The sequence below is a fragment of the Delphinapterus leucas genome, chromosome 7 (genome assembly GCF_059928025.1).
Source record: "Delphinapterus leucas isolate spDelLeu-1000000601 "Yukka" chromosome 7, BTC_Dleu_Yukka2, whole genome shotgun sequence".
Lineage (NCBI taxonomy): Eukaryota > Metazoa > Chordata > Mammalia > Artiodactyla > Monodontidae > Delphinapterus > Delphinapterus leucas.
In genome coordinates this window covers 41,397,104-41,424,055 of record NC_143135.1, presented here as the reverse complement: position 1 = coordinate 41,424,055, position 26,952 = coordinate 41,397,104, and the positions used below count along the sequence as shown (strand labels likewise).

General features: G+C 38.4%; 1 protein-coding gene across 3 annotated transcripts in view; it reads right to left on the bottom strand.

Moving 5' to 3' along the window:
- Nucleotides 1-1,920: 1,920 nt before the first annotated feature.
- Nucleotides 1,921-26,952, bottom strand: part of RRAS2 (RAS related 2) — a 71,234-nt gene continuing 46,202 nt past the window's right edge. For 2 of the 3 annotated variants that reach the window (XM_089915124.1, XM_089915125.1), the window contains exons 2-6: nt 17,345-17,432; nt 16,328-16,430; nt 16,047-16,155; nt 5,623-5,741; nt 1,921-3,436 (exon numbers count right to left, since the gene is read on the bottom strand). In XM_089915124.1, the coding sequence (XP_089771250.1) occupies nt 3,226-3,436; nt 5,623-5,741; nt 16,047-16,155; nt 16,328-16,430; nt 17,345-17,432 (630 nt within the window). In that variant the 3' untranslated portion in view covers nt 1,921-3,225. The remainder of the gene's footprint in view (nt 3,437-5,622; nt 5,742-16,046; nt 16,156-16,327; nt 16,431-17,344; nt 17,433-26,952) is intronic. The other variant, XM_022555659.3, reaches the window with a different exon arrangement.

Genomic DNA, 26,952 nt, shown 5'->3' with positions numbered 1-26,952 from the left:
TATATGATGGAAATCAAATGCGAACGACCTCAGCTTCCAGTCGTGGAGTAGCATGAACCACATTTTACCCTCCTACCTTAGACAATCTGAAAACTAGAGTAAATACGTGAGACAACTGTTTTCAAACATTATACACCAGGCAGCACAGGACCAGAATCCCTGATGGAAGAAAAACAAATAAACTAAACCTTAAGACTGTCCTGGCTCTCTGCCTAGGGACACATTCCAGATTGCAGAGGGGATAGGGGATTCCAAGCAGGTCACAAATGTTTCCCTGAGCTAAAAAGACAGACACTGGAGATCAGGGAGTTTGAAGCAGCTGAAAGCTGCAGGACAAAGTTCTGGAGGGGAGAGAGCCAAACAGAGAAAGAGCTCCAAAAATATGCAGAGGGTCAAGGAGGCTTTGCTAAATATTAACATATGCATGTATAGGGTGAAACTCCAGGAGGCTAGGGAAAGAATGACACAGGAGCTGCGAATAGAATGGTTCCCCAGAGCTCATATGGGTCTGGGAATTGTCTGAGTTCCCATGAGCCAAACTGGAGTCCTCAGTGATTACACAGGGCATTCAGTAGAGACCCCAAAAAGGCCACACCTTAGCAGTGGAGCTAAACTATCCTGGGAAAAAAGCTAGTTGAGTCTGCATGAAGCTTAAAAAACAAGCCTTGAAAGGATCAAACAACTACAAATAAATTAACTTACTACCAGAACAAAGCCCAAGAATCTTTAGATGAAGGCAACAAAATCTAGGCACCCAACAACATAAAATACACAATGTCTAGCATCTAATATCAATAAAAACTTACTAGACATGTGAAGGAGCAGGAAAATGAGACCATAACTAGAGAAAAACCAGTCAATAGAAATAGATCCAAAACTTATAGACATGATCAGCAGACAAGGATGTTAAACAGCTATTGTAACCATGTTCAAATATTCAAAGCAGCCTTTCTCGACCAGGGTTCTGCGAGAGAATTAAGCAGTACAAAAAGTTATTTGAGGGATTATTTTCTCAATTCTCCCAAGGATGGTACACAGCTAGAACCATTCCAGATGCACAGAAGTTAATTCACTACATACAACAGATAAGGCATTAGACCCAATTCTCTGGGAACTCAATTGAGAGGGGCTGGGTAAGAGAAATACATGAACATAATGAGGAAAGAAACAGAAGATATATTTTTTAAAAAACAGGACTTCTACAGGAGGAAAAAACGTCAGGTCTGAAATGAAAAATTCATTGGATGGGATTACAGCAGACTGAATAACTGCAGAAGAAAACGTTAGGGAACTTGAAGATGTAGGAATAAAAATTATCCAAAGTAAAGCACAGAGAGAAAAAAAGTAAACTGAGATAACAAAATTTAACTTTTAGGCTGCTTTCTTATAAATCATCTACTCAGAACAAAATAAAAGGTTTCCCACTAAATATGAATGTTGTATAGACTATCTCTTATTATCTGAAGTTACCAACGATAAATAAAAAAACTTCCCCAACTGAAAGTACTAACAAGGATACAAGATAGTGCTATAGCACCAAAAGCCAGGGGATAAATGTGGTATCTTCCTGGGCAGTAATTTTAATTAACATTCAAATAAATTTATGTGCTTTGCTTCAGCTGTTTTAGGCATCATACCCAGAGAGAGTATATGTGTATGTATTCACCCTCCTCTCCCCTCTACAGTGAGAAATCTCTGTCAGGAGCACTTCATAGAAAAGGTTAAAGAAACAATGACTTAAGAAAATATTCAGGAAATCACTAAAAACACCAAGCCATTTCACTTCCAGTTCACCTACTAAATAACCAGTATTGATCTTAGATTCAAATCCTCAGGAAAAGGCATAGAGCTATGAAAATAAGTTTCCTCCAACACTCATTCCTTCAATAAACCACCAAAATAACAAGTCATCAAGCATCATCTTGTGATAACAGATCAATTTTAATTCTAGCACCTGAAGCTATACAAGGGTATGCTTTATAATCTTCATGGAACTGTTGTACACATTCAATAAAGTGACAACTGTGCAATACCACTTAGTATCTCAAAATCAGGAACATACTTTTGAATTGTTTAAACACAATCCACAGAATTAAAAACAAAATCAGAAGTCACCCACAGTTATACTAATTGTCAATTAAAAGTTTTACCATTTACTACTTGATATAGCAGTCAATATCTAGTAGGGGATATCGGAAGTGATTTCAGATTCTCATCCTGTTGTACTCTATTGGGAAGGTTTCTTGAGTAGCTGTGTGACTGGCCAAAGGTGGGTACAACCAGGACCAGAACAGCATGTAAGGTTCTACCACAGTTTCTGTAGTTTTCACTTTTTTTCCTTTGTCAGCTAAAAGTGAAGTGAGAATTAAATACTTATCTTTACATATACACAAGGTATGCTGTGAAAGCATATTTGCTTACAAACATATAAAAATACTTGTTAACTAGTTTGATAAGAAAATAATGTATAAAAGTATATAGCAAAACATTAATCATCTCTGACCCTGGAAAGATCAATTCCATATTTTATATTACAAACAAAAACAGTTTTAGTTTTTTTGAATCCCTTATCCAGAAATACTTGAAAAGGAAGACAGACAGAAATTATTTATTTTTACTCTCAACATGGCTGTGAAAAGAGTTAAATTAAAAAACCAAGAACCCTAAAATGCCTAAGTCCAGAATGAGTCCAAATATTTGGCCACACAGAATATTATCTTTAGGAATAATAGTAAAGGCTTTACACGCAGTTTTTAACCTATAAATACAGTAGGCATTTTGGTATTTTGGCCACTGGAAAACAAAAGGCTATAGCATCAGTAAAGGTCTGAGATGTCTCACTTTTGTGGATTCAATTCAGTGTATTTAAGGTTAACTAAAGTTGACATCAAAATTTTTAGAGATAGGCAAAAATTCACATTTTTTTAAAACTCCCTATGTTTCTATTTAGAGTAACAGTAGGCAATATGATTCCAGAAGTTAAAAGTTATTTCACAACCTATGACTTCAGCTTGGCAAACAGCTTAGGTTCCAAAACTGATCCATCCCTATTAAAAGTAAGCCCTTAAAAAAAGAATGTGTCTGTGTATATAGATATCCATTTTAAAGGAATCAGATAATCTTTGAAGCAGCCTTAGTGTTTCCTTTAAATCTGTCTTGACTGACCATTGGATCAGCTTCATGGAAAGGATTAGCCAGCTTCTTGGTCTAAGGCTACCACGGTGATCATTTATCTAAGGCTAGAAAGGTACCAACATGATGTAAACTGTAAGGAGAGAAGGAGAAGATGAGGGCTTTTCCTGGCAGTTGGTAGCTAAAATTCAAGGGATTCTTAGAAAATGACACAGTGGCAGCCTTTCTTGTCTTTTTCTTTCCGTGTTGGTTCTGGTGAAGGAGGACATTCCTGCTCTTGAAATTTCCTGTAAGATAGAAAAACCTATAGATAATTGACTTTTTGGTAATACATTATTATAAATGCAGGTTATTGTTGGATGAGTCTGGTTTATGTGCATATGCTTTTCAATGTTAAATTTCAACTAGGGAGTCAAAGCAAATCTTTGGGGGCAGGGAGGTACAAATGCTTCAACATGAGCATAAGCAAAGCTGTCTGAGTTTCATTTATGGGTGAGTATTCAATTAGGTGAGATGCTGAATTCAACAACCTCTAAATTCCCTTCCCAGTTTGAAATTCCATGACTCTAAGGTATCCTTAGGAATGAACATCCATCACTAGAGTACCTGCCCTTATGAGGTATGCCATTCCTATCCTGGTTTTGCCACTTCGTAACTACAAGTCTGTATTAAACAAGTTAGTTGACCTCTCTGAGGGGTGTTTTTTTAGGAGGGATAATAAAACCCTACCTTTCACAGTTGTTATGAGGATTAAAGAAGATTTTGTTATGTTCAAATGTCTAACAGTCTCTGGCACAAAAAAGTCTCATGTACCCCCTCCTCACTCCTGACTGACTGATGGATGTGGATCAATTCTGAGGATCAAAACCAAGGATTAAATATTTCAAAAAAGCAATAAAAATTATTTTTAAAAAGCACTGGTGGGACTTCCTGGTGGCACAATGGTTAAGAATCCGCCCGCCAATGCAGGGGACACGGGTTCAATCCCTGGTCTGGGAAGATCCCACATGTCACGTAGCAACTAAGCCTGTGCGCCACAACTACTGAACCTGTGCTCTAGAGCCCACATGCCGCAACTACCGAGCCCACGCGCCACAACTTCTGAAGCCCACGCACTCTAGGGCCCACGTGACACAACTACTAAAGCCCGTGTGCCTAGAGCCCGTGCTCTGCAACAAGATAAGCCACCGCAATGAGAAGAATGCCCACCACAAGGAAGAGTAGCCCCCGCTCGCCGCAACTAGAGAAAGCCCGCATGCAGCAACGAAGACCCAACATGGCCAAAAAAAAAAAAGGCATTGGTTTCGGGGTGGGGGAGCAGGTAAAATACACATAAAATTTACCATCTTAACCATTTTTAAGTGTACAGTTCAGTGCTTTACGTATATTTACAATGTTGTGCACTATCCACCTCCCAAATCTTTTCATCTTGCAAAACTGAAACTCTGTATTCACTAAAAAAAAACCGAATTTGCATTTTTAACAAACTACTAAAAAAAAAAAAGCAATCCTCTTTTCCACCCCACAAAGAGAATGCCCTAGTAACGGGCTAAGAAAAAGTACAAGTAGAAGCCCATAGCTCAAAATGTCAATTCACCTTAGACGTACAACTAACAGGAACTAACTCCATATACCTGTCAAACTAACTAGCAGGGAAACCAGCAGAACTAAGAACAGAGGATGAAACAGAGGCCAAGCCACCAAGACCCAAAATAATCTCACGAAACCCCACCTGCTAAAGCAACTCACTCTTTCTCACACACACCAACTCCAGCCAACCTCACTCACCGCCTCCAGCTTCTTGGAACCCAGCAATACTTTCTGAACCACAGAGGCCTCCTAGGCCAGCGAACAGAAAACCTCTATGAAGTCTGGATATCATACTTCATATGCTGTGGGGCTGCTGAATCCCTACTGCTTGGCTTCCTCGTGGCCTGGGAGGGGTGGGTAGGAAGCAAAGCTAAGAGCACAGGCTCTGGAATCAGAGACCTGGACTTAAGTCCCAGCTCTGCCGTTTAATATGTTCAAATTATTTCACCTCTCTGTATCTGCTTTCTCATCAGAGAGTAGGGGCATTATTGGGTTGTGGTGGGGATTAAATGTAGTAATGCACGTGAAGCAGTTAGCACAGGATCTGGCAGAGGCCACCCACCACTCAAGTGTTAGCTGCTGTCATCACTGTCTTCACACCACCGCCACCTTTGGAAGGTGCACCAGTTCTTTTCAAAATCTCTATGTGTACTCTACTTCAATATAATAAAATTAGGCTTTTTATGTAGGAAGTAACCAGAATTATGTACGTAATTAAAAATTTTAACATACCATGTCAAAAATGATTCCCAGAAAAGAATCACTCCTACATACAATTTCCTCTTTCTTACGAAAAACATTTAATGGTAATTTTTTTTCTTAATTTTTTTAAAAAGCATAATGTGACTACCCATCAAATTCAATAAACTAAAACAAACTTCTGGGATGTGTTTTGCTTACCTTATAACCCGGACAAGTTCATGGAAAGCTTGATCTACATTCATCCTAATCTTTGCTGACGCCTCCATGTATGTTACCTTAAGTTGTCGTGCTAACTGCTGTCCTTCTTCCTGCGTTACCTGAAATTTCAAGAGGTGTGTTTGAGGTACAGTATTAACGATTAGATCTGCTCCATCTACTGCTTGGCCACACGCTGCACTGTTAATCCAGCCAGAGACCAAGCTGGTTTGCCTTAAGACGAACCAAAACACTTAATAGCTTAACTCATAGTGCTGAAGCCCACCTCCGCAGAAAAACTCAGAACATGACAGAAGCAAGATGTCAGTCTAGTGGTTACTCAAAAAGTACTAAATACAACAGTGATAAATTCTGGGAAGTACAAGGTGCTATGGGAGTGTATAACCCTGCTGAGCAGGTCAGGGAAAGCTTCCCTGAGGAAGTGATATTTAGGTAAAGTGTATGGAGTTGGGTCAGGGTGAAGAAGTATCCCTGACAATGGAAACAGCAGGCATGAGGGCACTGCAAGTTCCAGAAACTGAAAGAAGCCCTAGAGTGGCTGGAATACAATAAGCTAAGAGAGAAAATGGCAAGAGATGAGGCTGGAGAGCAGGGCAGGCCTCAAGAAGCCATGGGGTCTTCTTCACGTCTGCATTCCCCAGTACCTGGTACTTGGAAGACTCTCAATAAATATGTGGGAAAAAAATAATGAATAGAACCACAAGCCCTCACAATGCCTTCCTTACATGGAGAAATGAAGGAAGGTAGGCAGGGAAGGGTGGCATTGCTGATGACATATAAATGGTAGGCCAGAGTAAGAAAAGGCTAATTGAATATTAGCCCTCTATAGTAAATGCCCTATATATATCTTAAATGTAGAGGGTTGGAATAGTGATAATTACCTACAACTATTAAACTATATTTATATAGTGGGCCTGAAAATTCATATTTCTGAAAAAGTGACTTTCACTGCTGTCATTGCCACAAAAGTAAACACTTATACAAGGTTAGAAAATTACAGATGGGCAAAAAGGAAAAAAAAAGAAAATTTAGGAACTTATCATCCATACAGAACCATATTCTTCTCATCTTTTTTCAATGATATACATTTTTCTCTGCAAAACAGAATCATAACTTTTGTATCTTTATCTTAGAACCTGGAACTATGCTAAACTCACTTATCTAGGTGGGTTTGTTTTGTTTTGTTTTTGTAAATTCCATAGGCTTTTCTACATAAGCAATCATGTCATTTGCTAATAAAGACAGTTTTGTTGCTTCCTTTCTGATGTGGATGTTTTTTCATTCATTTTCTGGCCTTACCTCACTGCCTGGAAGCTCCAAGACAGCAGTGGTGAGGCGGTACTTCTGACTTGTTTCTGATCTTAGGGAGAAAGCATTTGGTCTTTCACCATTAAGTAAGCTGTTGGTTGTAGGGTTTTATTACAGATGCCCTTTATCAGGTTAATAAAGTTCCTCACTATTCCATTTATAAAGAATTTTTATCAGGAACCGATGCTGGATTTTGTCAAATTTTTTTCTTCTGCATCTGTTGAGATCATATGATTTTTCCTTTTTAAAGTCTGTTAATATGATAAATTATACTGATTCACTTTCGCCTGTTAAATCAACATGGCATTCCTGGAATTAACTCCACTTGAGTGATAATGCATTGTTCTTTTCATATATTGAATTCTATTTACTAAAATTTTAATTAAAAAATTTTACATCAAAAAAAAATTTTTTACATCTATGTTTATGAGAAATATTGAACTGTAGTTTTCTTATATCTTTGTCTGATTTGGTATCAGAGTAATACTGGCTTCATATAATGAGTTGGAAAGAATTCTCTCCTCTTCAATTTTCTGGAATAGTTTCAGCAAAATCAGTTCAGTAAAATTGGCCCAGTGAATCCATCTGGGCCTGGAGTTTTGAGGAAAGGTTTTTACAATAAATTGGATTTATCTTATACATATAGTACTACTCAGCTTATCTATTTTTTTCTTGAGTTTGTGCCTTTCAAGGAATAGGTCTATTTCATCTAACCTGCTGAATTTATTGGCATAAAGTTGTTTATAGTATTTCCTTATTATCTTTTAAATATCTACTAAGATTTGAAATGATGGTTATCTCTCCCTTTTTCGTTTTTATTTACTTCTCTATGTTTTTTCTATTTTCAATTTCATTGGTTTCCATTCTTTATTATTTTACTTCTTCTGATTACTATGGTTTTAATTTGCTCTTTCTTTTTCTTACAGTTCTTAAGGTAAGAAGCTAGTCACTGAATTGAAACCTTTTTTCTTTTCCTAATACAAATATTTAATGCTATAAATTTCTCTATAGGTACTTCTTTAATAGCACCCCACAAATTTTGATATGCTGTTTTAGTTATCATTCAGCTCATAATACTTTGTAATGTCCTGTGTTTTCTTTGTACTGAGGGTAAATTAAAAGTATCTTAATTTCCTCATATTTGGAGAGCTCCTAGATATCTTTGTTATTTCCAATTTAATTCCACTGTGGTCAAAGAACATACATCATCTGACTAGAATCCCCTTAACTGTATTGAGACTTGTTCTATGACCCATTCTCATTTCAAAAGATGTATATTCTGCTGTTGTTCAGTGGAGTGTTTAGGAAACGTCAGTTAGGATAAGTTGCCCAACAGTGTTATTCAAACCATCTATATCCTTACTGATTTTCTTTCTACTTGCTCAGTTATTGAGAGAGGTGCTGAAACTTCTGACTATAACTGTTCTTCCCATTTTTTTTTTTTTGTTCTTCCCATTTTTGCTTTAAGAATTTTGAAGCTGTTATTCATTACATGAATGTTTAGGATTGTTAAGTTCTCTTGATGAATTAATCTCTTTATCATTATGAAATGATCCTCTTTATTCCTAGTAATGGTATTTGCTCCGAAATCTACTTAGTCTGATATTTATATTGCCACTTCAACTTTTCTTTCATTAGTATTAGCATGGTATACCTTATCCCACCCTTTGTACTTTTCACCTATTTGTATCTTTACGTTGAAAGTAGATTTCTTGTAGGGTCTTGCTTTTTATCCAATCTGACAATGTCTGCCTTTTGAGGTGCTCACACTATTTAAGTTTAATGTGATTATTGCTATAGTTGGGTCATCTTGAAATTTGTTTCCTAACCATCCCATTTATTCTTTGTTCTACTTATCAAAAGTTGCCTTCTTTTCGGTTAACTGCATTGTTTTTATGATTGCATTTGGTCTTCTTTGTTGGCTAATAAACTATGTACCTATTATGTTATTTTTATAATTGCTTTAGAGTTTATAATATACATGTGTCACTCATCACTGTCTAATTCAAATATTATGTCAATCCATGTATAGTTTAAGAACCTTATAACAATAGTATGTTTCTCCCTCCTGCTCTTTTTATTACTGTTACCTATTACTTTAGAATACATTGTTATTATTTTTGCTTTAAACATCCAGTTATGTTTTCAGGAGATTTAAATAACAATAAAAGTAATTTATATTTACCCACATAAATGGGTAAAGGTGTTCTTCATTTCTTTGTATAGATCCAGATTTCCATTCGGTATGGTTTTCCTTCTTTTTTGCATTTTTTTTAATGTAGGTCTGCTGGTAATAAATTCTTTCACTTTTTGTTTATCTGGGAGAAGTCTTTACTTCACCTTTGTTTTTGTTTTTTTTTTGTGGTACGCGGGCCTCTCACTGTTGTGGCCTCTCCCGTTGCGGAGCACAGGCTCCGGACGCACAAGCTCAGCGGCCATGGCTCACGGGCCCAGCCGCTCCGCGGCATGTGGGATCTTCCCAGACCAGGGCACGAACCCGTATCCCCTGCATCGGCAGGCGGACTCTCAACCACTGCGCCACCAGGGAGGCCCTCACCTTTGTTTCTGAAGTAAATTTTCAGATGAGTTTTTTCTCTCAGTACCTGGAAGATGCTGTGCCACTATCTTCTTTGCATCGTCTCCTGTGAGAAACAGTGTGATTGCTGTCATCCTTATCTTTGATCCTCTGTATGCAATGTTTCTCTCCCTCTGGTTACTTTTCAGTTTTTTCTCTTTATCACTGCTTTTAAGCAATTTCATTATAATGTGCCTTGTAGTTTACTTCATATTTCTCGTGCTCAGGGTTTGTTGAGCTTTGTAAGTTTTCATCAAATTTAGAAATTTTTCAGCCGTTACTTCTGCTGTTAATCCCATCCAGTGTATTTTTCATCTCAGACATGGTAGTTTTAATTTCCAGAAGTTTGATTTTGATCTTTTTACATCTTCCATGTCTCTACTTAACATAGTCAATATTCAGTCTTTTCTCTAGCTTCTTGAACATATGGTATATGGTAATAATAACCATTTTAATTTCTCTGCTCACCAACTCTATCATCTATGTCATCTCTGGATCTGTTTCTATTCACTGTCTTTTCTCCTTATTATGGGTCATATTTTCCTGCTGCTTTACATGCTTGGTAAGTTTTGAGTGGATGCGTGGCTACTAGATTTTTACCTATTGAGTTCTGGATAATTTGTATTCCTATAAATATTCCTGAGCTTTCTTCTGGGATGCAATTATTCGGAAAGTTTGATCCTTTCTATTGTACAGTACCAGAACAGCATTACATCTAAGGCTGATTTTGCCCCACTACTAGAACAAAACCCTTCTCAATGCACTATTTGATACCCCAGGAATTATCAGGTTTGACACTCTGGCTGATTAGAATATTCCCGGGCCCTGTTTTAGCTCAAGGTATTATTCCCTCTAATCCTTTCAGGTAGCTTGTTCTCCTAATTTAATTTTATATTCTCAAAATTCAGCACCTTCAATGCAATATCATTAGGCCATTACATTAATGCATATACATCTAACAATTACTTCATAACAGTTTATACTCTGTTGTATTCCGAAAGAGTGGCAGGCAGGTTCTACATAGTATTAGTATACCCAAGTTTATGTAACTTTAAAATCTATCCTGCCTCTCTTCAAAACAGCACAGGTACCATAAGGCCTATGGTTTGAAATATCAATCAATCAAATCAAGCAAGCAATTAACAATAAGTAAGGAAGCCAAGTAGGAAAATAAATCTTTACAGAGCCACCAATTTAGAAAGGACAATTCTTTTTAAGAAAAGTTGACATAAAATTCCTTGAAGTAAAATTACATCTTGAAGTGAAAGAAAAGAGATATAAAAGAAGTAAAAATAAATTTTTGCGACATGTCAGTCTTAATCAATTACTTACTTTACTAATATAATTTGATTGGGGGAGGGAAATATATGTCCTTAAGAATTTTGTTCCTTGTATTTCTGCTCAATTATTCTTTAGAAAGCTACCTTGCCCTATCCCACCTACATAATGTAATTTGGCCAGAGGGAAACAGCAAATGACCTATCTTTATACAACTGAGAAAAATTAATGGTCTAGATGATAAAACAATCCCACGGCTAAGACTGTCTATGTGCTTCATTTATTTATTTTTAAAGCACGGTCTTACATCAGTCTTCCAGGAATCGAGGTCAGCAAAGTTCATACACACATTTCTGGTCAAGAAATCTCTAACCACACATAAAGCTGCTTATGAGCTTACTGGTGTAGCACTTTTAACGAAGACAGATAGCATCACTACCACCAAAGGAAAAAAATATGACAAAAAGAACACCACATGTACCAAAGCCAAAACACTGTGAAGCCAGAAATCAACAAAAGATTGAAAGCTACACAAACAAGGATTTCCCAGAGGTTCCCCAACCCAGAGAATTTTACAAAGATACCAAATCCTAAGCCTGGATATTCTGGTTTAGTAGGTCTGAGTGCTACCAGAAATGTTTTGTTTTAAACAACAAAGGTGAACCTGATGCAAGAAATTCAGATTTACATTTTGGAACCTCCAGTGGGACTCAGTTCTAAGGCACAAATGAGTATCTGTGAAAATCCACAATAACATGAGTTTATCTAATACTACCTATTTCTAAATAGAGAAGAGCAAAATGGGAATGATGAGAGCAGCTTTATTAAACAAACTAAGTTTAATAAGAATAGAGTACAACATCTGCAATAGTCACTTAGGGATGTGCTGAGTTAATGAATAACCTAAGTTTACAGAAGCAAAACTTGTTTTGTTTTTCAAAAATATCTATTATGTAGAAAGAGTCATCATATTAATACCACATCTTGATTCACTGATGCCTTGATTCATTCATTCAGCAACTGTATACTGAGTGCATACCTTTGTTCTCTGTGCTAAGGACAAAACATGAACAAAACTAAGTGGTCAAAACTGAGAAGCCGTCATGGCGCTTACAAATTTTTTTTTTTTTTTTTTTAACATCTTTATTGGAGTATAATTGCTTTACAATGGTGTGTTAGTTTCTGCTTTGTAACAAAGTGAATCAGTTGCAGACAAGGCACACCAACAGGTAAGGCCAGAGAAGACCCTTACTCTATTGTTGGGGGGAGAGGGCTCTTTTTCCTGGGAGGCTGCAGGGCACATTGTGGTCAAGGTACTGACAGATAAGAGGAGTGGGGATTAATACACTTAAGTAATCTATTGTTATAAGTGTAATGGGCTCCTTTCTCGAATTAATGGTGGCCAGTAGAAATGAAGTACCTAACAAGGGGGACAGGAAAGGGAGAAACTGAGGCAAGCCAGGAGAAGTAAAAGGGGGAAAAGCAAAAACAAATTTTTTTTAAAAGGCATAAAACCACTGACTTCTAGACGAGGCTGAGTCAAGGACAAGGAACTTGAAATCAGAGCTATCATGAAGTCCACAGTCCAAGCCCACACACAGCTGCTGTACGAAATTTCAGAATCAATATGTTGTCATATTTACCTATGTTTACGTTTTAGCAAGGGCAAGTAAATCATTTACCCATATTTTCTTCCTATACCTCTGACAGAATAAACAAAATGATCAATGTATCTCTAAGGGCCCAGGTATGTGGTAACACTGCCATTCAAATTCTACAGACCTCTCTTTATTTCGGTGACCTTGTTTTTTCTACCGCTCTGTCATAAGTGCCTAGAAAGTGTTCTATAAAAAACTGGATGAATAGGTGGGTGGATGAAGCAAGTCCACAGAGATACAGAAGTCAAAAGGAAATAGGCAAAGCCTCTTCTGGCTTATCTCCCGTCCCTGATGTGTTCAGAATCTCAGGAGCAGTAGTAGGAATGCCCAGGGCTGACCCACAAATTCAAAGAACATGGGGAACTGGCATTTGCTATGTAAGAGAAAACGGGCTAGAAGCTAGAGAAAGTCCAAAGGGTAGAGCCTAAGACAAAGGCAGAAAAGAACAAGCTGATCAGCAACTAAGAGCAAGCCAGACTGGTCACTGACCTAAAGAGATGACCAAAGAGTCAGCATTTCCAAACAAGTGGAAGAAGTTATTATGAGGTGCCTGTGGCCTGTCCAGGATCAGTTGGTAGAGCAAGTAAGGGTGCCAAGGCATTACAGAACATCATCTTTAATTCTGAAGAGACTTCTAAAAGGTAAAAACCTTTAGTACAGCATCTCAATTTCAACTGCACTGAGTATGGCCCTCAAGGCTTGGAGGGGTAAGGCATGTTTGTCTTTGTACATCCAGGACACAGAATGTATACAGAAGAGAGTGTGCCTGAGCCCTAAGACACCTGAGAAAGACAAGGAAGTACCAACAAAAGGAGAGGGGAGGGGGGAGGATGCATAGGGAATGGAGTTCCAGAGCTAAGTAAACAAAGTGTTTCAAAAAGGAAAGTGTGGGCAACTGTGTCAAATGTTACAACTGCGCAAGTGGTGACCTTGACCAGGTGCTACATGCCTGCAGTCAGTGCAAACAAGAAAAAGAAAGGAAAGGAAGTAGAGTGTAGATAACGCTTCTAAGGAGTTCCGCTTACTAGGAGGAGCAGCAAAAAAGGTTCTCGGGGAGGAATGTGAGATTAGCTTTTGCCGTGGTTATTACTTTTTGTTTTAAAGGTGAGAGCATTGTAGCATGTCGCAAGCTGATGGGAATAATCATGCAGGAGAGAAATGGAACACCTGGATGGAACAATTGCTGGGGTGATGCCCACGAGGAGCAACGGACGGGCTTCAGTGCCTATCAGAGAGGCTGGTCAGGGAGGTGAAGTTTATCCATGCAAGTGGCAGGAAGCAGAATTAATGGGGCATACGTGCCCTTAGGTTAGTGCATGTGGAAGTGGGAACATGTAAAAATATCTCAGTGAAATAGGAAAATACCACTCATCATCAATCTGCTGAGGACGAGGAAGGGGAAGAAAGTGTCATTAATTTAAAAATAGAAAGTAAGTAATAATCATCCAAACAAGTGGGAAATGAATAGACTAGAGAAATGTAGTAGGATTTCCAGTCAGCACTAAAGGCTCCCACATAAGAGTAATGATGATGACTTTTACGCCTGAGTGCAGGGTGAAGGAACCTAGAAAAGAGAAGACAAAGCATGGGAGGAATAAAATGTTTCTTTGTGCCTATCTTTCAGAGAGGAGAATCTATAGGAACGAGCAGAAAACTAAGCAGTCAGTTTTCAGCCATTTGCTTTTCTCCCTTGGATATATATACATTTCAACTTTTCAGCATGTACATAGTACTTAATGTCTATGTATATGTTTTAAAGCAGAGAAATTAAGAACTTACTCCAAGCTAATTGCCTATCTTTAAGGTGATGGAAATATTAAACTTATCATCCCCTATATTGCTTCTTTGACCACCTTGTTCTTATTTTACTCTGAAATCTATTACTTTTATAAAAAGAAAAAACTTAGAAGAAAAATTTATAAATCTATGGTAAAAACAAAGCCAAAGTGCCACAATATGTTAATATCTGCAGACAGATGGAAACCACACTCCAAATACTGGCAATCTTCAATATATAAATGACTTAAAAGTAACTCATACAGGCCCCTTGCCCCCAAGCTAATCATAGCAAGGCTTGTTTAGTTCTGATGGACATACTCCCTTTCCTCTGTTCTCCCTAATCTTGCCTAAACTATAGAAGGCTCCCACCTCACCCCAGGCCTACCACTTATTCCTTTACTGGAGTTACCACCGTAAAAAAGTTTGAGAAAAATCACAGCAGGAAACATATCTATCTAGCATTAGATAGGGCAAGAACTGCTTGCTCCCTGCAGAGTTACTTTGCCATTATTCCCCAGATCCAACGACATCTAAAAGTGTTTCTAGTACTAGAAAGGACTGAGAAGAGCAGTAAAAAGGTTCTACTGGGCAATATTTAATAAACATAATTAGATTCAGAAACACTGAAGGAAATGGTCCCCCAAAAATAAAATATAAATGAGAAAAAAAAAAGATGGGACTGTCTACTCCAGGTTTTAAGATGTGAGCAATGTCATATCCTAAATTACTTCCAACAGCTTATACTGGTTTGAAATGAAGATTGAATGTTTTCACCTTAAGTTTATAATAATTCAGATTTGAAAGAGGTCTGACAGTAAAATTCATTCTACAACAGGTAAACATTTCTAAACCTTAGCATTAGAACAATATCATTCTCTTAAGTTCATGCTTTAAACTTGGTATACCTTCAACAAAATTTACAAATAGAGCACACAAATCAAAGATTATATTTTAAATAATAGTTAACTACAAAATGGAAGGCTATCCTCAATGCTGTTTGTCAACCAATTTTTCCTGATGTTTGCACTTTCAATCAAAATCTGTTAACACAAAAATCTGTTAACACAAGGTTATATAGAAACAAGAGAACTTAAATACTGGCAAAAATTAAGTATTTAAACAATTGTATTCCAGATGTGGGATAGAGACTAAAGACCTAAAAGAAATGAAGACACCAAAAGAACCCCCAAATAATGCAGAGCCTCCATTAATTTATATCTGAACTTGCTCCCCTCCCTCACAGAAAGATGAGGCCAATATTTACCAAAAATTTTTTAAATTGTATGTGAAATAAGTGGGTAAAGAACAAGTGAGTATAAACAAGCCTGCAACTAAATACTAAAAATATTATTTTCCTGCAGGTTACTGGTGTTAGAGCTGCCCATGTGAAGAATTAACGGAAAATTCAGTCATTAATGGGACTTAGGAAAAATCCAAATACTGTAATTTAAATCAAAATCATTCTCTAAATGAGGTAATTTAGCATTAATACTGAATTACAGGTAAGTTTAGGAGTATCTAACTGAATTAGAGCTGTGGGTGTTACCTAAGAAATTACAACATGTGAATGGAGCTGGTGCAAATACTTGCTGGCTTATAGAGTCCACCGAAGTTCTGTATACTATGTAAAAATGTAACGTCCCCAAATCTACTTCCTTTTTATTTGTCACCTATCATAGGACCTCTATAAAATCCAGTGTGCCACACTCAGCACAGTGTTTTTGATCATGGCACTTTCTCATTAAACATATCTGTTCACTTACATGATTACAAATAATTGGCTTCCCAATAGCAAAATTCCTTCTCACCTGTCTCTGATGATCCAGATCTGCTTTATTACCAATTAAAATCATTGGAAACTCATCACGATCCTTTACTCTGAGAATCTGTCTTTGAAACTTATAGATTTCTTCAAAACTAAAAACACAAAAACAAATTAATCAATTTGGTCAACTATCAGAATTCAGAGTCCCATGCTCCATTTACTACTTTACTACTTTTCCTTTTTCTATAAAAATAAGAATGCAAATTCAATGAAACAGTGATCTAGACATGAACAGGAGACCTGCAATTGAATATTGATACAAACCTGCCTCTATCTGTGACTGAAAAGACCAACAAGAAACCCTCGCCAGTTCTCATATACTGTTCTCTCATAGCTCCAAACTCCTCTTGTCCCGCTGTATCCAGAACTAAAGAAAAAACAAGAAATGTAATTATGTTCGTGTTTTCATCTTACAAAAATGGCTTCCTCACAAGGGCAGGCCCAGTTAAACTGGGTCCTCTGGAGCACACCATACTTAGTATAATTTAAAAAATGGCATTCTCCTTTTAGTACTTTATTCAATGCTAAAGACAAATATATTCTAATGGCAGACAGTTTCAGAGTTATCTTCATCAGTGCAGGTTGATTTTGTACTTAGACTATATTAGCATAGCAATTACAAGGTTAAGAATATCAAATACACCTAGGCAGACAGTCAGATAACCTCTGAAGTCTCTTGGATGTTTACCTCCTCCATGAAAAGAACTGAAAAAGATACCTGTAAATTCAAGAAAGAAATGCTGGTCTACCCCACCCCCCAAATACCATACTGAATGTACAGATGCTAATGTATTTCTTGATCTCTGTGAATAAAAGAATCATACAAGTTAAAAGAAAAGGGCTTTCTTTTGTGGAGAGGTGGAAAGTTTAGCCAAGCACAAAACACTATTTGCTAAGGCCTCTGTGCTATAAACTCTAAGCAAGTTAGCAAATGTTGAAGCTTTTCTATATTTACTTCACCCATTTCAGCCTTCATCAAAAGGTAGGAAGAGCCAAAACCTCATGTTTTTTCCAAATGTCCCAACAAACACAACTTCAGCAAGTTACAGTGACATGACCAATTTCACCAGAACAAGCTCAATCCAATTATTTCACATAACATTTACTGAGGAATATTTAAATTGCCTAATATGCAGATTCATCAATCAAAACTAATGAAAGAGATGGGCTTATATTCAAGATCATCTAACACTTCAATTGTAGTATTTAACCTAGCAAAACATCAAAGCTTACTTTTAAAAATATGATACGTGAACCATCAAATAAAGGAAGATTACTTACTATCTAGCCGGGCTGCCCGGTCATCTATCACGCACTGCTTTGTGTAGGAATCCTCAATGGTTGGATCATAATCCGTTACGAAATAGGACTGTAAGAAAAAGAACCTTATTTTAAAATTTATGTTTACCTGCCCAAGTACCAATGTAACTTTATCCAGAATTAATCAAAATAATTTCATTGTATTAAGGTTTATCCTACTATGTCAATTCCCCATTAAATGAAGTCTATTCCGAGCAGGTTTCAAGTAGAGAAAGGGTACTAAATATCCCTGAATTTTCATACCTGAAATATGCAAGAAGACTGTAAAAGATCTACTGCAGTAGATCTTTTTTTTTTTCATAATAACTTATATACACCTAAGACTCTAGATCTCTAATTCCAGAAAAACTAGAAAAACACAGTAAGCTATAATTCAGGTCTATCTGCAACCCGATCGATGGCAGGCATCAGTCCTTAGAACAAAGCAGTTTGAAACAAACAGGATAACACAAAGTCTGCCTGATTCAATGCCTCATCTTCTTTTCTCCACTTTTCGCACACCTTGTCTTAGAGTTCCCTTTCAGCTGCCTTGTGTATTATCCTGAGGAAATGATTTCACGATTTTTTTCATCTTTGTGGATCTCAAACTTATTCTTTCACTAATATTTTTGTTAGTTTTTCATTTTAACTTCTATTTCTTCTTCTGTTAGCAAAGCCACCCCACTGTTATCCTATGATATCATCACCAGAAGGAGGGCAGTTAAGGTAGCAGAGTAAGAAGAGAAGAGTCTTAGCGAGCCACTTAATGTTTGTATATTACATTTCACAATCTTTTTTTAAAGGTTTTAAAAAGAATCTGAAAGACAACTTATTTCCCCCTTCATACAAAAGGGCACTAGCTAGGACACTGACATCAGTTCTGAGTATCTCCTTCGCCCTCTCTCTCTCTTGACTGACTTCCTCACAGCCTGTTTTGCCACTAGGCTCATTACAAAATCTGAGGGATGACTTGGAAGAAGGCAGCTTGATGCTAGGAACACGCACCAAAGGTGTTCAGTCACTCTTCAGGCAAGGGCTCCTGGAAGCCGGACCTGCTGGCTCCAGGAACATATAGTTCTTAAGTGGCAAGCCCTGCATGGTGAGATGTACAAACACCAGAAAGCTACTCAGAAGTAGGCACTCTGTAACAGGACAGCAAAGAAACTCCTGGTTTGGCGGGGGGAGGGAGACTGATCTGCTCCCTACCATGACTCTACATATTTATTTTATTTGTGAATGACACCTTCTATTTTTTATTTATATTTTTGGATTAACTTTAATTACAGAATTCAGTATCCATAATCCTATTTCCCTTTTGATGGCTTCATTTAAATGCATGATTTATTAAACAACGTCTATTAAAAACAGAAACATTTACCAACAGGAGCAGCTTCGAGTAGAAAGCCATCTCCATCACCACCCCAGCCCCAGTTAAAAATACACAGATATCAAAACAATCCTGAACTGACTTTCCGGCACCCACACCTCTTCAAAAAGTAAATACAACTGGTAATAACAAAATTCTTTGTATCCACTACTCTAAACAACACAAAACAGCAGTCTTTCACCAAGCAAGCTGGATAAAGCATGCTATTTATATCTTAAGATTAGTTTCCTGCAACATGTTTCTCCATAGTAATCTGACACTTCTTGCCATGCTTTCATCTTGTAAAACCTAAGTTTCATTGACTACTCCCAAGTTATGCCTAAACGTGCCAAAATGTCCCTCCCATTGTGTCTGAAAACACAATGGACAAATATTAAATATATATTTTCAAATGTCCAAGTCATGTATAATAGCTAGAACTCTCGCAATGTGATGGGTTTTTTTGCATTGTGATACCAAATTTAAAAAAATAACACGTACAGAGGATGGTTGGTTTGAGCAACTTTGAGGGCAGTTAAAATAAACTGTTTTTCCTTTCTGTGACTGTGGAAGTTTCATATTTTCTTTGGATGTCTTAGCTCTTGAAATACAATCTTAATGTTATAAGAATTTTGCCACTTCACTACCACCGGCATGCATTTATTCCACTCATTAATTTTTAAGACAAATTAATTGTTGGAATTTCTGGATATTTAGGTCTACATTTCATCTTTGTTGTGTCCTATTTTCAAAATGCGTAGAGGCCTTGCTACATATAGATTTTAAAGAGCCATCCTCAGAGCATCATCCTCCCTCATAAAGATCCATCTTAAGGAACATTACTCTGAGGCCTGACTGTCACAGAATCAAAGATCCCTTTCCCTCTCAAAATTCTAATAAGCCACAGGTTATAATGTGCCTAAAAACAGCAATCATCGTGTGCAGGTAAGAAAGATAATCATTACCTCCTACCACAAAGACATAACATTTTTGTTACTTAAACCTGGGCCCCAGATATTTGAGGCAGCAGATCACCAACAAGAAATCGGTCTCTGATGACGGGCAGTCCTGGATTTAATTCTAACTCTGCTACCTTCTAGCTGTAGAACCTAAGGCAAGTTACTTTACCTCTTTAACCTTCAGCATCTGTAAAACAGGCCAGTAACAAAACCCCATGGAACAGATCAAGCGAAGTCATGAATATAAAGCACCAAGGCACGCTGATGATTAATAAACGTTAGTCAGTGCAGTGTTCCTGTCAGGTGATTAAATGGCATGAACTAACATTTTTATTCAAGTAAAAAGATGTGCTAATACCAGGAACAGCTGTTATAATTCCAACCCTAGTTATACCACAGACCAAACTTGGCATCCAAAATGTTGTGTATCAAGATAAAGCTCCCCATCTGGAGTTCTGGAAATATTTTTTGGGTTTGAGCAGTAACTACACAAGTATATACATATGTAAAAACCTCATCAAGCAGTACATTTAAGATGTGTGCACTTTTTTGTACATATACAAATTATACCTCTATAAAATGCATAAATGGTTCCCCACTGCTTATAGGATCCAGCCCTTTTTTTTGCGGTACGCGGGCCTCTCACTGTGGTGGCCTCTCCCGTTGCGGAGCACAGGCTCTGGATGCGCAGGCTCAGCGGCCATGGGTCACGGGCCCAGCCGCTCCGCGGCATGTGGGATCTTCCCAGACCGGGGCACGAACCCGCGTCCCCTGCATCGGCAGGCGGACTTTCAACCACTGCGCCACCAGGGAAGCCCCAGCTCTTTCTTTACACAGTTCACAAAGCCCTCCAGTTTGATGTGTGTTGTTCACCATTCAAAGTGTTATTTTTCACTACCTGAAACCCTTCTGCTGATTGCTCTTGCTCTTGGTTTCATTCATTTGTTCAACAATTATTTATGGGGCATCACAGGGACAAGGTCCTTACTTTCACAGAACCCACTGCTTTTCACCCATCTAGCAATTGTGCTGTGACTGGGGGCAAGGGGAATGGGGAGTATTAATTGCATTGGCCAAAGAACAGAAACAGCATGAAATGCGAGTAACATGCTTGTTCGGAGGGCAACAAAATTTAAGCAGTTAATACTGCAGTCACATATAGGAACTATGTGTACAACTCACTTATGAACACAGAGCCCCAGCAATGTGCCTGAAAACAGCCTCTCTCCTGAAACTGAAAACAGTTACCAACCACAGCCCAGAAAGGATATTTTGTAGCAGAAAGCAAGAAAAACAAAACAAAACACAGCACTGCATTGTGGAAGACAGTAGAGGCTCAGGCAAGGGCAGGAAAGCACAGTGGACTAGAGTTCATTCCATTGAAAGGGGGAATGAGGGTCGGGGGTGGAGAAAGTAATGTGCTTTCTTGAAAACACAGGAAAGGATGCATGGAGAAGACTGTCAGCCAGAAAGAAATGGAATGCCTCCTTTCAATGAGCGGGATGCCTTCCAGGTAGTAAGAAGGGCAAAGGTCCTTAGAAGGACCTAAGTCTCTTTAAGGTTGTTAGGATTTATTGGAGAAAAGTTTAAGATTAGGGAAGTTTCCCATTCAGACAGGGAGACTTTTCCCTGATAAACTCTGGTCTGAGTAGGGTTGTCCAAAGCTCTCAGTAACAGAATAGTGATAGCTGGGAATGTTATTCCTGCATATATGCCACTAGGTTGCACAACAGGAGCTCACGCTTGGCTTAAGAGAACTGCCACTTCGTTCTCTTCCCATTCAAAGAAGTTGCCCTAAGGAAGCTAAGGAGGAGCCCAGGGAGGAAAGAGAGTAAGCTGAGGCAACTTCTGCATTTAGTGGGCCAGAGTGACAAGTCACTCTCTCCAGACACCGAGCTGTTGGTGAAAGTGTAGTTCCCAAGCACTGCCACAGAGCGGTGCCTGGTCTACACTTTGGGATGGGTAATTTACTGGAGATTCTGGGAAACTCAGTAAATCCAGCTCACTGGTTAAAGTCCACCACCCTTGCCTATAAAAAGGACAGGAGATTAGACCTAAGGTGGCACTGGGGACCTGTAAACAAATGACAGGGCATTTCTGAGCATAGCATGATTCTTAGGAGTCCTCTAAACACATAGGGTGCAAAAAGAAGAGGGGAAAGGGAGAGAGCAGAGGAAGGAAACTGGTTAAACAGTATGGGAAAACCTTGACAACTACTGAATCTGGGTAATGTGTATACGAGTGTATATTATACTATTCTCTCTACTTTTGCATATATTATTTAAAAGAATTTAAATCTGGTGGTAGCACATTAAATACTACAGGAAGGGTCAAATCAAGGGAAGAATATACTGGATCCTTTTTAGTCCTGAGCTTTCTCCTCACTCTACTCAAGACCAACTAACTCACCTAGAAACTTGAATTTTTTTTCTTGGCCAGACTATTTTGCAGCTCTCTTTATGCTTTATCTTTTCACTTTTATTGTCCATGCTTCCCCCAACCCGGCTAGACTATAATATCCATGAGAACAGAGATTTTTGTCAGAGGTAGAGTGACTTGCCTAATGTTTAAAGAGCAAATCACCGGCAGATCCAGCACTAAAAGCAAAGTTTCCAGGCTTTTGGCCAATGTTCCTTCTGCTCTACTCACCCTGACTCTCGGAGTTAAAGCACACTCACACGCATCCTCCATTCCTGCTTCCATTGCTCCCATTTTTTAAAAATGAAATATTCTCAATCACAGTAACAGGAGTCATCATTTATAGAGCATTTGTTATGGGACTCATAACTGATACATATAAAATTTTCCCAATTAATTTTCACAATGGTCCTTTAGATATATATTTCCCTCTTAACAGATTTTTTTTTTTTTTAATGAGGCACAGAATTATGTTACCTCTTCCAGGTCACACAGCTAATAAGGAGGAGAACTACAATTTAAGTTCCCATCTTATCCTCATGAATGTTTCAGAATTCCTGCTATTTAATATAATTCATAAAATTTCAAATCTTTCATTCCTTTATTGGCCTATAAATAAGGAGTAAAAGTACCATGAAAAATAAGAAACAAGAAAAACCAAGACTAACAACTTCATGTTCCTTTCTTACCTTCCTTGAGATCCTGCTCACCTCTCCCTTTTCCCCCAAGCGACACACAGAACCCAGGTCATGAAACATTCTAGACACAAAATTCTGTGGTTCTCTGGCTCCCCTCAAGTAAGTATTTTCCTATTATTACTTCTAGCCACAAAACCTGTATTTTTTTTAAATTATGATAAAATAAACCCAAACAGGAGGTTTTAGGAGGGCTTGCTTTCTATTAATACATGCATTTATAAAGTCTTCACCAGAAGCAGCAGGATGAGAAGAAAACGGATGGGCTACAGAGTTTGAGAGAACTGAAATTCAAACACAGATGCCATTCTACTTCCTCTTAGTTTGATTAACATCTCTAAAGCCCATTTTCTCAACAGAAAAGAGTGAGAACAGGGCTAATTTAAGGAGGGCATGTTCCAGTGCCCACTTCAGATGTGGCACTGAAGGATAAGGGAAAAGGAAAGGCAGAAAGCGGGCACAAGGAAGGGGGACGGTGAAGGGTTAGGGCTGCTCACAGAGCTGCCCCGAGGGACTGAACAGCTCAGATCACCAGTGATGCTGTGTGCGCCACTCCTCTTCCTGCTTATCCCAGCCCATCCCACCACTGGATCTTGGCGTGCAGCCGCCAGGGAGGCAGGAGAGTGAAGTGGGAAGAGCCTGAGGTGTGAGTCACCGACCAGGATACAACTCTACCACCTTTACCAGATGTGGGAAACTGGAGCACCTCATTTAACCTGCCTGAACCTCAGTTTCCTTGTCTGTAAGATGGAAATAATACTAACCTTGCCGGATTGTTGTAAAAAGTAAAAATAATGTATGTGGAGTATTTTTACAGCACAGCCTATGATACACAGTAAGCCTTAAGTTATAGGTAATGAAGCCCAAACCACATCTTATTTTCTTTGCAAGGCCTCCAGTACTCCAACCAGGAAATGATCTCGGTATGCTCTAAATTCCTCTTACCCTTGTTTAGCAGAAACCAGCACGTGAGTGAAATGGGGGAGAGCCAAGTGGAGCGCTGTGGGTCTGGTAGGCATGGCTCACTCTCAGCAAGCTGTTTGAGCCATGCCTGCCGTCAGTAACTCAGGCTGTTCCCTCCACTGCAGACCAGTGGGTAGTGTAGGGTCACAGTTTACTGGTGAGTGGAAACGAGCGGGAGGGACAAGAATCCATATTGATTAGAAGAGGAGAGGTCCAGCACTGGGAGACCAGACATAAAGGAAGTCAGAGTAGTTAAGCACTGGCTAAACCCAGGGTATACCTTCCTTTTTTCTTCACCAGGTTAGACTCAATTTTTTCTTTTGCAGTACACGGGCCTCTCACTGTTGTGGCCTCTCCCGTTGCGGAGCACAGGCTCCGATCGCGCAGGCTCAGCGGCCATGGCTCACAGGCCCAGCCGCTCCGTGGCATGTGGGATCTTCCCAGACCGGGGCACGAACCCACGTCCCCTGCCTCGGCAGGCGGACTCTCAACCACTGCGCCGCCAGGGAAGCCCTAGACTCAATTTTTGTTTTTGCAAAAATGTATTCATTTCTCAACAACTCTATTTTATCTTTTTTAATTGAAGTGTAGTTGATTTATAATATTCTGTTAGTTTCAGGTGTACAGTAAAGTGATTCAGTTATATACATATATTTTTCAGATTATTTCCCATTATAGGTTATTACAAGATATTGAATATTGTTCCCTGTTTTATACAGTAAATCCTTGTTGCTTACCTATTTTATGTATAGTAGTTTGTTAATTACATACTCTGAGTTTATCTGCCCCCCACCTTTGGTAACCATAAGTTTCTTTTCTACATCTTTGAGTCTGTTTCTGTTTTGTATATAGATTCATTTGTATTGTTTTTTAGATTTTACATAAAAGTGATATCATATTAAAAAATAAATAAATCAATAAAATAAAATAAATTCCCCTTACCCTTAAGGTGATGATAGTCTGGATTTTCCCAACTTCAAATATTCTACCTTATCATTAAAAGTTGTGATTTGGAAAATACGTATATCAAGCTTTATGTATACCATGTAATTGGTACTTAACAATTTCCTTTTATAATTGCTCATCTTTTCATGTATGTGCATATATGAAGATATAAATGAAACACTGAGCTAATAAACTCAACAGGTTATACACATAAAACATTCCTTCAAAGCCCTTCTGTGCGCAAGTTTTTCCTTGCACCTGAATGAAATCTAAGGCAAATCTCCTAATTTTTTCCAATCATTCTTCAATTATAAATAGTTGTTCAATTACTTTTAACCCCAAGAACATTGTGATTTTAATAACTAAGATGTCTATACAGATGGCCAGTAGGCACATGAAAAGATGCTCAACGTCACCAATTATTAGAGAAATGCAAATCAAATCCACAATGAGGTACCACCTCACACTGGTCAGAATGGCCATCATTAAAAAGTCTATGAATAACAAATGCAAATAAACACAGAAACAAACCTAAATGTCCATCAACAGATGAATGGATAAAAAAGATGTGGTACATATATACAAAGGAATACTACTCAGCCATAAAAAAAGAATGAAATAATGCCATTTGCAGCAACATGGATGCAACTAGAGAGTATCATACTAAGTGAAGTAAGTCAGAAAGAGAAAGACAAATACCATATGATATCACTTATATGTGTAAGCTAAAATATGGTACAAAGGAACCTATCTACAAAACAGAAACAGACTCGTAGACACGGATCAGACTTGTGGTTGCCAAGGGGGAGGGGGGAGGGGGGTAAAGAGAGGGATGGACTGGGAGTTTGGGGTTGGTAGATGCAAACTATTACATTTAGAATGGATAAACAACAAGGTTCTAATGTATAGCACAGGGAACTATATTCAATATCCTGTGATAAACCATAATGGAAAAGAGTATAAAAAGAGAACGTATGTATGTGTATAACTGAGTCACTTTGCCGTACAGCAGAGATTGGCACAGCATTGTAAATCAGCTAGACTTCAATTTAAAAAAACTGAAAAACAAGAAAAAACATAATTAAGATTTCTAGTACAGCGTCTTAATTGCATTAGTCAATACTCATCTAAATTAAAGTTTCTTTCTCCCCTTTCTACACAGAGCTGAGATGTCTGCGATAGGACGGGGTGGGGGGATAGTTAAGACCAGTCATCTTCTCTCTTTCCCCATCTTATTATGCATCTTTTCTACCCTCAGCAAGGCTGCCTCTGCTCTGGCTCCTTAAGGGCTGGAGCTGAAGGAGTGGGGAGAAGTAAGGGGGTTGAAAAGACCACGCCAATGAGATCTGATGTCCATGCTAGCTTTCTCATGAGGGCCTACGGGCTTCCGGGAAGAGCACACCAGTGAGACCCTCCACGCGCAATTCCCAGGACCTGAGTGAGTCCTGGCCATTTACACTTCCAACTCTCAATCCTTGGGGTTCCCATGGGCACCTCCTGATTCACAGCCTCTTCTAGGTAACCATGCACAGTGTCTCTTTTTAGAAGGCTTTTTAAGCTGGTTCCATCCAGAAACTCAGGGAAACCTACTGTCTTTCAAAGTGCATATTGCTAACTAAAGAGCCCTCTTCCTTTCTCTCTGCTATCAATCCGCAGATTCACATACTAATCCTTATGCTCTCCAAACACCTGGGGATACATGTCAAGTTCTTAGAATTATTCTATTAGAGCTTCCCCCATCATTAGGCTTCAATGAAGGGGGCTTAAGAGAAGCATCCTCTCCTCTCTGCAGAGTGTGGAGGCGGGAAAGGATAAAGAACACACAGCCTACTGACAGCTCTCTCCAAAAACATCCTTGTCTCAGAACCCTTAACTCTCCACACTTTCACTTCCTGGAGATAAAGTATGGGCTAAATGTGCAATAGCAACTTAAGGCCACCTTCTATGCAAGTCCTTGAAATATGAGAGTCACTTGGCAACTACTGCTTTATTCCCAGCCTTTGGGGCTTCAAGAGAAACTAAAATAGGTTAGAGTTCCAGTTAAAATCCTGTTATATATGTCCAACTAGATTTGATGAATCCAAGGTCTACCTCACACCTTTCAGAATTTCTTTGGCATTAAGCAAGGTACTCTGCACAAACATACTTGGAGCCTCAAAGTATTTTCTGTTGGAAAACCCAGTGATTAGGAAGATCATAATGAGGAGTTAGGAATTAATTTCCCAGAGCACTATAAGGACCTGG